Source organism: Lithobates pipiens, unplaced genomic scaffold (genome assembly GCF_037356315.1).
Source record: "Lithobates pipiens isolate NorthernLeopardFrog02 unplaced genomic scaffold, aLitPip1_a1.2 Scaffold_1, whole genome shotgun sequence".
Taxonomy (NCBI): Eukaryota; Metazoa; Chordata; class Amphibia; order Anura; family Ranidae; genus Lithobates; species Lithobates pipiens.
The window spans coordinates 208,845,511-208,861,417 of record NW_027507685.1 but is presented as its reverse complement, the minus strand read 5'-3'; the positions used below and the strand labels follow the sequence as shown (position 1 = coordinate 208,861,417).

Sequence of the window (15,907 nt, the reverse complement as noted above, 5' to 3'; positions counted from 1 at the left end):
TAGGTAACGTCCCTGTCCATGCCTGCTGGACCATGAATATGCAACTTACCGCTGACCAGCCTGTCCAGCGAGTCATGGACATTGCCTTCCATATGTCAGTAGAGAGTCAGAATCGCCTTCTGTGAGAAAAGTGGCGTTTAGTTACCTGCCACTGAGGAACCGCACATTGCACAAACTCACGGAAGGGGACCGAGTCTACCAACTGAAAAGGCAGCAGTGGAAGGGCTAGCAATTTAGCCAAGCTAGCATTCAATCGCTGGGCATGTGGATGGCTGGGAGTGAACTTCTTTTGACGGTCCAGCAGCTGGGGCAGGGAAATTTGTCTGCTACCATCAGACAGTCTACTGCTAGCAGAGTGCCCGCAAGTACTTGGCTGTGACACACCTAATTCTACACCTTGATTCCTCTCAGTGCAGGTTTCAGAGAGGACTGAAGGTCTAGTGGGGTTGGAGATCCCAGCTGATGAGGAGCAAGGAGAGGTCCGCTTTGTTCTTTGGTGTGGGTCTCTAAGGTACGCTTGCCAATGAGCTGCATGTCAGGTCAACATATGTCTGGTCAAGCATTTGGTGCCCAAGTGGCTGATGTTTTGGCCATGCGAGATACGCTTTAGACATATGTTGCAAATAGCAGCGTTGCGATCTGATGCACTCGTCTCAAAAAAGGCCCACACCAATGAACTTTTTGAATAACGCGCAGAGGCAGCTCCCTGCACAGGCGGAGCTCTGAGGTGTAATTCAGTCAGTGTGCTGCCCCTAAGCTGGCCCCCGGAGGGCATCCTGCCTCTTTGGAGATGTGCCTTCTCCTTCTCCTCTCTCCTATCAGGCACCCACGTGGAATCAGTGACCTCATCATCCCCTCCCTCTTCATCACTGGAGCAAACCTGGCAGTATGCTGCAGCTGGTGGAACATGACTGCCAGATTGCTGTCCTTCTTGAGCATCCCCTCTCTCTGCGCTCACGCTACTGCCTTCCTCTAGCTGGGTATCATCATCAGAGCCTTCAAAACACTGGGCATCCTCCTGGAGCATGTACCCAACACTGTGCTCAAACAGTTCAGGGGACTCCTCAGGAGCACATGGTGGGTAAGGAGTGACTGATCACATTGAGATGAGGGAAGAGGACGCGTTGGCAGCTGCTTTGCTAGTACCCTGAGCCTGGGTGAGAGAGAGTGAGGAGGATGAGGAGGGCTTGGTCATCCACTCTACCAAGTCTTCGGCATGATGCGGCTCAACACATCCAGCTGCCGAAAATAAGGACAAGCACGTCCCATGGCCACGTGCTGATGACGATGCACCGTGTCCACGACCAGCACTGTTGTTTCTAGGCACAGAGCCTGCTTGCCCTCTTTTATTGGCTCGTAACTGTCTGCCTCTCCTTGTTGGCCGTCCAGACATAGTAATGGCCCGCAGGGAGATGGGAAAACCAGTAACTGGGTAGTGTATACTTGGCAGGAGGCACACAACATCCACTGTAAATGCTGCAGATGCCTGTATTACAGAACACCAGTAATAAAGGGTAGCTTCAGGTGTATATTGTGCTGGAGGCACACAACATCCAATTTAACTGCTGCAGATGTCTGTATTAGAGAACACCAGCAATAAAGGGTAGCTACAGGTGTATACTGTGCTGGAGGCACACATCACCCATTTTAACTTCTTCAGATGCCTGTATTAGAGAACACCAGCAATAAAGGGTAGCTACAGATGTATACTGTGCTGGAGGCACACAACACCCACCCAATTTCCTGTCATTCGCATAAGTGGGTGTATTTAAAGATGGTTGCCATCTTTCTGGTTGGGGGGGTGTGGCCGGATAGAGGTGGGAGTGAGTGAGTGAGAGTGTGAGCAATGCCCGTGCTCCCTGCCTCCGCCCTGAGATCCGAGGTATCTGAGCTATCTTCCTCCGATGAGGCTTCGCTTTGAGATCGTATGCCACCTCCTCCCTCCCTGCCTGCTGAGACCGTCGGAAAAGCCGGGAAAGTGCCGAGAGCCGCCGAGACTACCCAAATAGCGGTCTCATGGCAGGCTCGGGTTATCGCGAGATCTTGGAGAGGGGATCCGAACGCTTTCATCCGACGCCGCGCGAGGATACAGCAAGGAGGTCCGAACGCTTTCATCCGACGCCGCACGAGGATACAGCAAGGAGGTCCCGCGATTGACTCGGACCGGGACGCCACTATCGTTGGAACCCGGTAGAGTATATCACCGGGTTTTTGATAAACGGAACTGCTTTCCCTAGAGTCCCTAGAGCTTTGAGGCACCTTGAGGTATGCTGTGTATGCTGAGTATGCTGTAAAGCCCAGCAGGGCTTGCTGGAAGTTATTAAAGGGAAGACAGAGAAGGGGGAAGAGAGAGAAAAGGAAAGAAAAAAGAGAGAAGGAAAAACTCGGACAAAATCTGCATGTTTAAGAGCCCTGAGGATGGTGACTGCAAGCTTGTAAAAATTTGCTAGCGCGGCAGCATATTGGTGCTCCTTGCCCTGACGGAATGCTTGTCCCCCCCCCCCCCCCTACTGCTTTTGGATGTACTGCTAGTTGGTAAGACTTTGGTTCCACACAACAATTGGTGTATGCTTCCCTGGTATTGCGGGACTTATTGTCTAGCAGCTTTTTCTTTCTTTTCCTCCCCAAGTGCCTTTAGCAACAAGTGTAACAAGTGTATCTCCTCTGCTGGAAAGTTTTGGGGAGATACGTTACTTTCCATTGGTTCAAGGTCTTTTCCCTTTTTTTTTTTTTTTAAGTACTACTATGCTCAGTAAAAGAGCTGTGGAGGACATGTCACAAGGGGAGGGGAACCAAAAGACATGTGCTGCCAAGGAAAAATTACACCAAGCCTCTGCGGCCTCAAAACTTGAACGTTTTGCACATGCGACTTCACCAGGCAGGAAAACACAACTTCACCCACCAGCAGGCCAGCCTAAAACCTAGGGGACACTGGGGGATAGGAGAAGTGCGGGTAATGTGGCAATAGACCCTGGTACTTTATCTTTACCTCCTGGAGGGGGGGGCGGCGAGCCACCTCAAGGGGAGAATAATAAATCCCAAAAACCTGCAGGGGGTGGTGAGCCTACCCTACGAGAGATTCTGTCGGTGGTTAACGAGTGTAAAACTTCTATCTCGGGTCTTGACAGCCAATTAAAAAATATTCAAAATGAACTGCACTCTGTGAGCCAATTATTAAGCAATACCATTGATAGAACAAATGCCTTAGAGGGAAGAATAAGTATGGTGGAAGACGAACTACCCCCCCTGCAGGAAAAAATTGTTGCGCTCCGGAAACAAATTTTCGCACAAGCATCTAAAATTGACGACATGGACAACAAAAGTCGCAGGAATAACGTGCGACTAATTGGCCTTCCAGAGGGAAGCGAGGGCTCTAACCCTATAATCTTTTTGGAGAACTGGTTTAAGGAATTATTGGGAGGTGTCTCCTTCTCTTCGCTCTCTTGCATTGAAAAAGCCTACAGAGTCCCTGCTAGATCGTATCTAGCAGAGGGACGCTGCAGGCCAATGACACTGAAATTTATTAATTATAACGATCGAATGATTTTGATGCAGAGAGTTAGGGGATTGGGAGACATCTTCTATAGAGGGACTAGAGTGTCATTTTACCCAGATTTTTCATCGGACTTGCAGAAACAGAGAGCGGAGTTTGTACCTGTTAAGCGTACCCTGCAAAAGTACAAGATAACCTACGCCTTATGCCGCGTACACACGAGAGGAATTAAGTCTGACAAACCTCCAACGGAGTTCCGCTGGAGTTCCGACGGAGTTCTGGCGGATTTTTCGACCGAACGGACTTGGACACACACCATCACACTAAACTCAGACGGAGTCGAACGTGATGACGTACGACTGGATTCGACGTAGGAAGTTCATAGACAGTAGCCAATAGCTGCCCTAGCGTCGGTCTTAGTCCGTCGGAGTAGCACACACACGAGCGAATTTTTCGAAGGGACCGGGTCCGGCGGAGTTCCGTCGGGAAAATTTAAAGCATGCTTCATTTCTAAAGTCCGTCAGACTTTAGCGGAGCTAAAGTCCGTTGCAGCCCACACACGATCGAATAGTCTGACGGACTCAGTCCGTCAGACTTTGGATGTCGAAAAGTCCGCTCGTGTGTACGGGGCTTTACTGTATCCAGCCCAACTCCGGGTGTCCGCCTTGGTCTCAACACTATTTTTTAGCTCTCCAATGGAGGCGATGAACTGGCTGGAGGAACATAAAGGGTCTCTTTAGTGGTACCTAGAGTCACTGTGTATTATCTTTTGTATCAGCTCCTGGAGGGGGGCAGGGGTGGGTCCCCCCCTTTTTTTTTTTTTTTTTTTCCTTGGGCTTTGGTTGTTCTGCTTTGCTCTGTACTGTTTTTGCCACATGTTATCAATGGTTGATGAGGTGGGGAAGGGAGGGGGATGAGTAGGGGGTTATAATGTATCAATAGGAATGGGGATCAATGCATCACGGGTTATTGCGTATTATATGGTGAATCACACTGTGTATAAGTATATGTAAGGCGCAGCCACAGCTGGGGTGCGAGGGCGGGGAGGGGGGGGGGTGTGAGGGAATGCATACAAAAATTGAGTATAAATATTATTAGTAATATTTTGTTTATGAATTTATGTTAACGAACAAGAGGGGAAGGTATAATGTCACTGCCTGCTATTCGAGAGAAGAGGGATAACGATATAATAAATGGCGTAGGGATTGGGTAAGCACTATGGGTTATGGAGCACTATGACACTATCAGGATAAATTAAATATTATATCATTTTACACTGGATGTGGCAAACGAGGTTCTATAGTGGAGCTGGGAGGGTGAGACTCGAGGGGGGGGGGGGTGGGAGTAGTGGGGATATGGTTATATTTTGGGGGTATATATTATTATAACCATTGAGCTCTTGAAGCCTTATCGGCATCTCTCCCCCCCCCCCCTTTTTTTTTTTTTTTTCTCTCCTTCGGGACATAACTGGTGTCATGGAGGGATTATAATTCCACCTTGACTCTATGTTAAATGGGTATGGTAGGATTGTCTGGGGGGGGTGGGGAGCACGGGTATTTTTGAATGGGGTAAGATCATACCAGCTACAGTCGAGACCCCAAGGGGTCGCTCTGATGGGCAGGGTTGGGGGGGAGGGGGGTGAGTTTTCGAACACGTGCTGTTGACATTAGGGTGGTGAGGGGGAGCAGGTTGAGATGGGGGGTGGCGTTGGGGGGAGGAAGCGGCTCCCTCCCCCCTCACCCCCCCCATTACATGGATATAGTAACTACTGGAACCAATTAGTAGGTGGAATATAATCTCATGGAATGTGAGGGGCCTGGGAGATCCTAAGAAGAGGGGGTCCATTATGTTGGAGATGGAGAGGAAGGGACCTGGTTTGGTTTTCCTACAGGAAACCCATCTAACTCCAACTACGGCCCCCCATCTACACAACCGGAATTTTCAGGCACACTATCACTCTTTTTATTCATCATACTCTCGCGGCGTGAGTGTGCTAGTCTGGAAGGGTACAGATTTTTTATGTAAAGAGTCCCAGATCGATGGGGAGGGGAGATTTGTTTTTCTGCACTGTCTGATTGATGGGCAAGAATATGTCTTGGCCAATATTTATATACCTCCCCCCTTCAAGCTAGAGGTTATGTACAAATTCCTTATGTTCAGCTTGGGTAAACCAGGTGCCTCATGGATAATAGCCGGAGATTTTAATGAAACTATAGATAAGAGCCTGGACAGATTTCCTTGCCCAGGGGGGAACAGAACTAGCCGGCTACACGAATTCCTACTAGAAGCTGGATTAAGGGATATTTGGCGAACACGACACCCCGAGGACAGGCAGTACTCTTGCTTCTCTAGTACCCACCAGACGTTATCGAGAATAGATATGGGTTTGGGAAATAAAGAGGCATCAGGGCTGGTGGTAGATATAGAATATGGGGCACACGGGATTTCAGATCATTCCCCCTTAGTTATAACCTTGAGTACGGGAGAGAGTGCCCCACAGAGAGAGTGGAAAATAAACCCTGCTTGGCTGGAGCTAATTGATAGCTCCAACCTCTTAGGGACACAGATAGGGGAATTTCTCCAAATCAATAGAGGGACAGCGGCGCCCGGTTTTGTTTGGGACTCCCTAAAAGCCTTTCTCAGAGGAATACTTATACAAAAAATTGCAATATCTAAAAAGGAAGCTCGAGAGCAAGAGGAAGGAATTAGAAATGATGTTATTCAGGCTGAGAGAGTGTTTGTGGAGGACCCAACGCCAGGGAAGCAACAGGCCTGGGTGGACTGCCAGCAGATATATAGAATGGCCCTCTTAAAGAAGGCAGAAAACCAGCGCATCTTCCAACGTCAATATTATTTTGGTGAAGGAGAAAGGGTGGGCCGAGTTCTTTCCTTATTAGTACAATCGAATGGTCTCTCCACAGTAATACAAGCAATTAAAACACAGAATGGAGACCTTGTCTCCAGACCCCCTGAGATTATGAAGGTACTTAGCGATTATTACAGAAATCTATATAAATCAACTACACAGGAACACAGACATCTGGCCATTAATTTTTTACATCAAGCAGCGATTCCCATGCTTTCAGATCAGGATAAACTGAATCTGTATCTCCCACTTACGTTGGAAGAATTAAAAAGTGCGATGATTAGTATGCCTAACTATAAATCACCTGGCCCTGATGGGCTTCCAGTAGAAGTTTATAAACGCTATAGCGAACAGCTGATGCCGGCACTGCTGGAGACATTAAATCACGCACTAGAAGCGGGAAAGCTTCCTGCCTCAATGCTAGAGGCCAATATTACACTAATTTTAAAGGAGGGGAAGGATCAACAAGAGGTCTCGTCATATCGGCCGATATCCCTGCTATGTTCAGACGTAAAAATTTTAGCCAAGGCCCTAGCAACTTGCTTAAATAACTATATTCATAAGTTAATACACCCAGATCAGTCCGGGTTTATCCCGGGCAGAACAACTAGCACTAACATTAGGAGGGTCTTCTTAAATTTACAAATACCCAGAGATAATGAAAGCCCAGGTGCCATATTGGCCCTGGATGCTACTAAAGCCTTTGACAGCCTGGAGTGGGGTTACCTCTGGGGTGTACTGGAATGTTTCGGCTTTGGCCCGTTATTTATCCAATGGGTAAAGTTACTCTATGGGGGACCTAGGGCAAAGATTAAAATGGGGACTAGATTTTCCGATACATTTTATTTAGAAAGAGGTACGAGACAGGGGTGTCCGCTTTCTCCCCTCCTGTTCGTGCTGGCTATGGAGCTCCTGGCAGTGCTGGCGAGATCGCGCCCGGACATCCAGGGGTTCCGGCGTGGACCGGAGGAGGAGAAAGTGGCCCTATTCGCAGATGACGTTTTGTTTTTTATTGGTGACACGGGCTCTACTCTGATCAACATAGTGCAGCTGATGGAGGAATTTGGGCAACAATCAGGCCTGGTCATCAACTGGAGCAAATCAGCCCTTATGCCACTGTCGGGAACGGGAGATCTAATGTCATCGTCAGTTTTGGGATTAGAAGTGGTGCCTAAGCTAAAATATCTGGGTATTTGCATTTCTAGAGATATAAATCAGTATGTCGTGGAGAACTTGGTACCATTACTGGCGAAGCTGGAACAAAAGGTCAACAGCTGGTGTCGCCTCCCTCTGTCTGTGGCAGGCCGCTGTAACTTAGTTAAAATGATTTGGCAGCCACAGATTTTATATATTCTCCATAATTCCCCAATCTGGATCAACCAGAAGTGGTTTACCAGATTGGAGGTACTGATTCGTGAATTAATATGGGGGAAGAGACAGCCTCGTATTCGCTTGCAGACACTGCAGTTGTCTGCAGGAAAAGGAGGAGTAGCGATACCACATCCAAGAACATACTTTCTGTCAGCCCAGCTCCAGCATTTTACCGGGGCTGGGCTTGAAGGAGGTGGTAGCCCAAACCATAAATTGATGATCGACAAAGCACATCATAAAACATTAGCTGAAGTTTTGGAGGCCAACTCATTTGCATGCAAATGCCCTACCAACGTATTGGCGAGGAAGGTATGGCAGACAGTCAAGCAACTCCTAGACTATGAAGGAGTAACTGAGTATACACCCCTATGGAACAACGGAGACTTGGCTGAATTAAACAGTATAGGTAAACCACTGGAGTGGGAGAGAAGAGGGATTAGCAGGCTAGTCCATCTCTACCAAGGGAATTCTATGAAATCTTTTAAAGCCCTTCGGCAGGAATTTGGCATTTCGAATAAAACGTTCTACACATACCTGCAAGTGAGGCACGGGATACAAGCACAGTATAGCACACTTACTATTGAAAGGACAAAGTCCCCCCTACTTCAGGAACTCCTTGAACGAAGGTAAACAAAGGGCCAGATCTCTAGGCTATATATAAAACTCAAGGATAAAGTGTTGAAAGGAGAGGGACCCGATAAGAGTAGAAGGGGATGGGCGGCAGATCTGGGACCACTTAAGCAAGAGCAATGGGACGAGACTTTAGCACAGGGGAACCTGGTATCTATTTCTCCATCACAGCGTATGTCCCATAATCTCTTTATATATAGGGCATACTACACCCCTAAAAAAATGTGGAAAATAAATAGAAAATCTAATGGCAACTGCCCCAGATGTGGGGCATTAGGGGACCTTCTCCATATGGTATGGAAATGCCCAAAATTATATCAGTACTGGATAGAAATTGTACATAGAATTAATAGGATTTTTAACGCCACCCTAAAACCAGAAGCTAAGACTTGTCTACTAGGGATTATGGAAAGGGGTAGAATATCTGCCGTAACAAAGATATCTATACTAAGGTGCTTATACCAAGCCAGGCGACTAATTGCGTTGAACTGGCAGGCAAAAAGCCCTCCAGTATTACAAGCATGGGTAAACGCCATAAACTCCACAATTTGGTGTGAACGAACAATGTTTGTTAGACAAAATAATATAAAAAAATTTAGGGCGCTTTGGAACCCATGGTTGAGGGATATTGGCTACCCCCTGGATGAGACAGAGGATGACAAGACTTAGTGAGTACCTACTTGGTTTGGGCTTGGCGTAGGTTGAGGACTCTTTGGCGCTCTCTATTACTGCTCCCGAAGTGATCTGTCATTCGCCCGCCGGTCGGCCTGAATTGGTCTGGCCGGCGCCAGCAACACGTGTTCTTAGAATAGGGTATTGGGGGGGGGGGTGGCTTAGCAGGCGGGTTAGTGATAATTAGTATGTTACTATACGGTTACACCTGTGTATTTTGGTAAATTTTATGATGGTAGAATTTGTATTTTTTGTTGTTTTATATGTCATTTTTTTGTAACTATGTCTATGTTATATCAAGGAAAAAAAAAAAAAAAAGAGAAAAGATTCTTTTCAATAAAGAGTAATTAAATTAAAAAAAAAGATGGTTGCCATACCGTACAGCCAATCCTAGGACAAAGTCAGTATGACAAAACGTGCCGGGAAGTGGCTGTTCGCCAACTGGAAGTGACATTCACGCATCACCGGAAGTGAGTGTGACTGAGTGTTTTGAACGATCAGCTCAGGGGAGGAATGACTTATACCTCATGTCCGCTGTGACAGGGTATCTTTGGCATCTCCATAATATGAACGCTATTTTATCTTGTCTGTTTGTGAGTATATTACCATCGGGCTATGTTTTTTAATAAATGCTTCATTTAATTTGACAATATTACACTATTTAGAGTCTGGGAAACGTGCACTGATGGACTCATCTGAATCCTATGGTGGTTAACTGCTTGATTGCCAAAACACGAGAGTGTGAGGTAAATCTTTCTGGTGAGTTTAGACAGTGGGGTGGAGACACATTTTGGTCACATGGTGTGGTGTTGGATGAAGTTATCAAGCGTCGACACATAATCTGACCCTATCAAGTGTGATTTATGGACATTATGCACATTATTACTCTCATAACGATGATCGGCATCCAGCGCTTTTGTTACTTTAGGATCCCCCACTTCGCTTCGGATGCACAAACCTCCAATTTCTCTCTTCCTCATATCGCTTTCCAGCACGACTTCCATTAGCGCCGGAGTCACTGAGATCATGTCTCTTCACAATACTACTTTTATCTCAAACTTCTGTCCAGTCCTAAAAGATTCAGTCATTTAAATGCAAAAGCCCCATTCCAGAGCAAACACTACAAGTTGCCTCATGTTACATTGGCTTGTCAGCATTCCCTCCTCTTAAGCACTCTTTGTTATACAGGGGGAAACTGAAATCAAGTAAACTTAGGTACCTAGAACAGTTGATCTCTTAATTTAGGCGGTCGTATTCCGACTGAATTTGGTGCATTCGGATGCCCATAGCAGAATTCAAATTCTATGTTTTTTTTGGAGGGGGGGGAGGGGGTTGACAAATAGATTTTGGGGGAGCAACAGGACCTCTAAAGGCTATCTTGTAAAAAATGGTCTCTTGTAAAAAAAAAAGAGAAAAAAAAGCCTCTTCTGAGCATCCCCCACTCTACCACGGCTAACATAAAGGGCAGTGTAGAATGAGGTTGTCACTGCTTGTAGGAAAAATGTGGTAGGCTAGAGTGTCAGTGATTTACAGCAGTGTCCTACAGTGAGAAGTAGCACAGGCTGACAGCTATTGCCAGGTGCCAGGGCCAAACTCTAAACAAACATTTACTACTTCTGGTCTAGTTTTTGGAAAGAGTGGCTCATGTTTTCTGCACTCGTACCTTCTTCACTAGTTACTCTGCTGCCCCAAGTCTCCTGACCCCTGCTAGGCCTAGATTGTGAGTAATCTCTTAGTATCTTTGGCACACGGTTTGAAATGAGATGTGACTCATACTATTTCTTATGTTTATACTGCTTTGGGTCATATTCCCACTGCTGTTGTTGGAGCTTGTCAAGGCTTCTATGTAGCCAAAATAAAATTGGCATACATTATTTTCAGGAATTCTATGTTTTTGTTTTTTTTCATCTTTCAATTTATGAACAATTTAGCATCATTTGATACTCTGCATTGCACACTTTTGAAATCGGGTTCAAATACCTAATGATTTCAATCCAACTTCTGCCTTCAAAATTTCAAATTTTAAAGGCATACAGATGAGGGTTCACTTTACAACTTTTTAAAGTCATACATAGCAAAATATAATTTATATTTATTGCTTTTTTATTTACTATACTGAATAAGTGAGAAGAATTAGATAAATATGGTTTTACTGATTATAGAGACATTTGTAAATATTAGTAAATAACAGTGTACAAAAATAAGAAGGTCTCGACATCTGGTAGAAACATTTTAATTACAATTTTGCACATTTCTCTGTTGGGTATGATTTAAAATAAGCGGGGGAGTTCTGGGCTGGGGAACAGGGAGAATTTGCTCCCGAGTCACTACTAATAAGATATATTGTCTTAATGTTACTGAGTAGAGATACTTTACTATTCAGTCAGAGTGGGACCTACAGTTGGACATTATTTACAGTAGCTACTTGTTCCCTGTTCAGAACTGTAATCACAGCATGTGCCAGAGGGAATTCTATCAACATTGAGGCTTTGAGATGTCATGTAACTAATTGCCCAAAATCGAAGAGGAAGCTCACCCTAAAAGATGTAGAAAGGTGGGTCAATAAAACTTTAGGATCATCAACCTTTCACCTTGCCCACCATTCACTGTTTCATACATTTTTACAGGCTTTGTGATAAACTTTCTTTAGTCCACATTATTTCCAGCATGAAAGGGCCAGTTGGTCAAAGTAGCCTCCCATGCCAAATGTTCTCCTGAAAATAACACAGGATAGTGATCATCGTCATGGCTGAACTCGGACTTTATTACCTACAAATATTAACATAATCACATTCAAAAACTAAATCATAATGTTATTGACAAGCCCGCAATATGATAAACAAGAGCTGCATTCTTCAACTAGAAGACCACATACTAATTCTAGAAATGATGTGTAAAGGGCATCAAGCAATATTTTTAATATTGTTCTAGTTAGAGTGAGAAAGGTTTAAATCTGTTAGATTTGTATTGCTGTGTGTTCTTTTTTGGGAGATTTCCCATAATTTCCTATTGAAAGGGGATATAGAAAACAACCTGACAGAAGATTAACCCTTCCCCACTCTATCCAAATTTTAAAAAATAACTAGTGTTGGACTTTAAATATATTTTTAGGCTTTCAATATACTGTTGCCCATATCTCTATAATGGGATGCAGATGGCAAAAAATCCTGATAGTGCTACTAATTATTTCCTACCTTATTAAAAATAAAAAAATAAAGGTTTTGTTTGCAAATATATTTTCAGCAGAATCTATTGTATATTGGCAGTAATAACTACAGGTGTGAATTCACTTTACAGATCTACATCTATCAGAGCACACTGACTGTGTACATAGAGCAGATGAAGAACCTGACCAAACGTGTGGAGATCATGGAGAACGGAGGTCTCTCCTACACTGAGCTGGACTTTGAGCTCATCAAGTTGGAGATCAAAGAGATGGAGATCCTCATAGTGCAGCTGAAAGAGTCATTTAATGGCACCAATGTCATAATAGAAACTCTCTACCAGGAGGTAAGGCAAAACTTTATACTCTCACAGTAGTGTAGTGATCTTACTTTTTTTTAAATTGTGCAATTCACTAAGAGCAATGCTACCTTAATGCTTAAAGAGAACATGTCCTCAGACCTTTTATTTCAACAAAAATCTTCCTAAATATGTGCATTTAACATAGTTTATGTTATTTTAAAGTCTCCTTTTGTTGATATCCAAAAGCCCTGAGACTGCTGCTGGGCACCACCATCTTGTGATCTCAGTAGAACCAGTTGACTCAGAACTGTCCCTCTGGGCCAGCACAGAAAGTAATTAGACACTCCTGGAGCAGGAGAGTGTTATAATGTGTAAAGCTGGCCATACACCTATAGATTATCTGCAGATTTTCTATGGTTAGATGGAAAAAGTGCAACAGATTTCTCCATGTTCGCTAAACTGTGTGGCTGGAGGAATCTCCCACTTTTTCCATTGAACCATAGAAAATCTGCAGATAATCTATAGGTGTATGGCCAGCTTAAGAAGAGAATGTGCAAGGAAGATTTGCAAGGGAATTGGCAAAATAAATTAAAAAATTCTAGCAAAATTTAGAGGAACATTGCAAGTTAATAGAAAATCATTGCAATATAGAAAAGAAAGATACTGTCAGAATTGTCAGTATGTGACTATATCGGACACTCAGTACTGTTAAATCAGAATTTGATCCAACAATCGGCTTCTGTCAAGCAGGGACAGCCATCTACTGACTGGAATTTCGATTAGTGTGCTTTTAAGAAGTGACATTTCCACCAATCACTTAATTGAGAAGGGTAGGGTAGTGACCAATTTGAAAGAAGTCACAAGTATAATTTTCAGTTTTAAACTTGTTCAACTGGTTTGTCTGTATTTTCTTTGTTAGATTCGCAACATTTCCATCATGGTGAACCAGTTAGAAATCTATGATAGGAACAATGTGGTGGTGATCAGACGGGAGATTGAGGCTCTGAAGAAACGCCTGGAAGAGTGTGAGAAGAACCATACAAAACCAGAATATCCTTCCCTTCCTTCACCAGATATTGGTAGGTTAGAGGAGAGATTGAATTTCAGTGAATAAAAGTTATTTAGAATGTAATCTCTAACAAGCAGGGCCATCTGCGCTGCCTTCCATTTTGTAAAATGCTGATCAAACTTTTGGTGCTTTACAAATCTATAATATTCAACCATTTTAAACAATACACAACAGTCATGGGCCCCTTCTCACATTTTAAATTACATTTTTGGTGCACTTTAAAAGAACCTTTAATGATGAAGACCTTGAAACTGCCTTTTCTGTTCTCTCCAGCTAAACAAAATCTAAGTGTCTGGCTGTCATGCTGAACCTCTGTCTTCATTTTTTTTTTTTTGAGTCGCTGTCCTGCAGCAAGTATAAATATTACAAGTTCAGATTTTTCAAATCTGAATACTTGTACTGGGTTGATTATTTAAAAAATGATTAAATTAGGTGAGCATAATATCCTGTCAGCTAGCATTTTAGTTATAATTGTTATAAACACAAGATTACTTTTTAGCCAGATCAAGTCAGGGGACAATACAAGACCAGAGTATAATGTCTATGGTAGTTCTCAGGGAGAGCACAACTATGTAGGTTGGAAAAGTTCCCTAAATGCATGTGGGTGGATGCAGTGTGGCACGGTGGCAGTAAACACACTGAGTTGCAATTACCAAAACTTGTATTAAAGGAATGGCTCAAAGATACAAACAGCCCTGCAGGGTGGTACCCAACTAGGAACAGTCACAGTTCTGTACAATAAAGTAGAGTCGAACAGGTTCTGATGCATCAACAAAGTCTGTCTCCAAGGGTGGATTGCAGCCTGGCCAGACTGAGCCCAATGGGTAGGATTCTTAGGAAGGATAGTATGTTCCTATCCTGTCTCTACTTGTCTGAATCCTTTCCCTACTGCTATTCACTTCCCCTGACAGATGCATAACCTGTCCCTACACTGTCTCAGCACGTGGACGTGGGGCACGCTTGTCTTTTTTCCTGCAGCTGGCCAAGTTAGTGAGCCACAACATGCAGAAGAGTTGGTGGAATGGATAACAAAGCTGTCCTCATCTTCCTCATCCTCTGTCACCCAGGCTCAGAGTAGTTTGCCTGCCAATGCAGCTGTCAAAGTGGCCTATTCCATCGGCTCCATGTCAACAGTCACTCCTTCCCTAGCCCCACCATAATGCACGGAGGCGTCCCCTGAACTATTCGACAACAGTGTCGGGTACATGCTGCAGGAGGATGTGCAGAGATTTGAAGGCTCCGATGATGGTACCCAGGTTGAGAAAGGGAGAAACATCAGCCTAGAGAGAGGGGGTGCCCAAGAAGGTCAAGAAACTGGCATTCCTGTTTCCCTAGCTGCAGCATACTGCCAAGTTTGCTCCAGTGATGAGGAGGGGGGATGATGAGGTCCCGGACTCAACTTGGGTGCCTGATAGAAGAGAGGAGGAGGCACATCTCCAATGAGGTAGGATCCCTCCATGGGGCAGCTTAAGGGCAGCCACCCTATTGCATCACACCGCAGAGCTAAGCAGGTGCAGGGCACTGCTGACTCCCCCCATATTTTGAAAAGTTCTTTGGTGTGGGCCTTTTTTGACATGTGTGCCGCAGATCGCACCATTGCTGTTTGCAACATATGTCTGAAGCATATCAAGCGTGGCCAAAATAGCAGCCACTTGGGCACCACATGCTTGATCAGACATATGATGACCTCCCATGCAGTCCGTTGGCAACAGCACTTAAAAGACTCACATCAAAAAACAAGGCAGACCTCTCCTTGCTCCTCATCAGCTGGGATCTCCAGCCCCACTATACCTCCAGTCCTCTCAGAAACCTGCACTGAGAGGAATAAAGGTATAGAAATAGGTGTCCCAAGTACTTGCGGCTGATCTGCTGGCAGTATACCAACATCGAATTTTAGCAAGAAAATTTTCCTACCCCAGTTGCTAAACCGTCAAAAGAAATTCAGTCCCAGCCATCCACATGCTCAGCGTCTGAATGCTAGCTTGGCCAAATTGCCCCCTTTTGTGAATTTATGGAATGTGCGGTACCTCCGTGGCAGGTTCCCAAATGCCATTTCTTTTCACAGAAGGCCATTCCGGCTCTCTACCAGCATGTGGAAGGCAATGTCTTGGCCTCGTTGTACAGGGTGGTCAGCAGTAAGGTGCATATTACTGCTGACTCATGGTCCAGCAGGCATTGACAGGGACATTACCTTTCTTTCACCATGCACTGGGTAACTCTGCTGTCACCTGGGAAGGATGCAGGACAGGGTTCAGTTTTGTTGGAGCTTGTTCTGCCACCACGCCTCCAAAATGCTAGTGATGATTCTGCCACTCTCCTCCACCCCCTCCTCTTCTTCTTC

General features: G+C 44.8%; 1 protein-coding gene across 1 annotated transcript in view; it reads left to right on the top strand.

The window, feature by feature from the left end:
• The window catches only part of LOC143982485 (olfactomedin-4-like), a 36,576-nt gene that overhangs the window by 14,304 nt on the left and 6,365 nt on the right, over positions 1–15,907 (top strand). The window contains exons 3-4 of the mRNA XM_077481241.1: positions 12,330–12,542; positions 13,417–13,576. Of these exons, the coding sequence (XP_077337367.1) occupies positions 12,330–12,542; positions 13,417–13,576 (373 nt within the window). The remainder of the gene's footprint in view (positions 1–12,329; positions 12,543–13,416; positions 13,577–15,907) is intronic.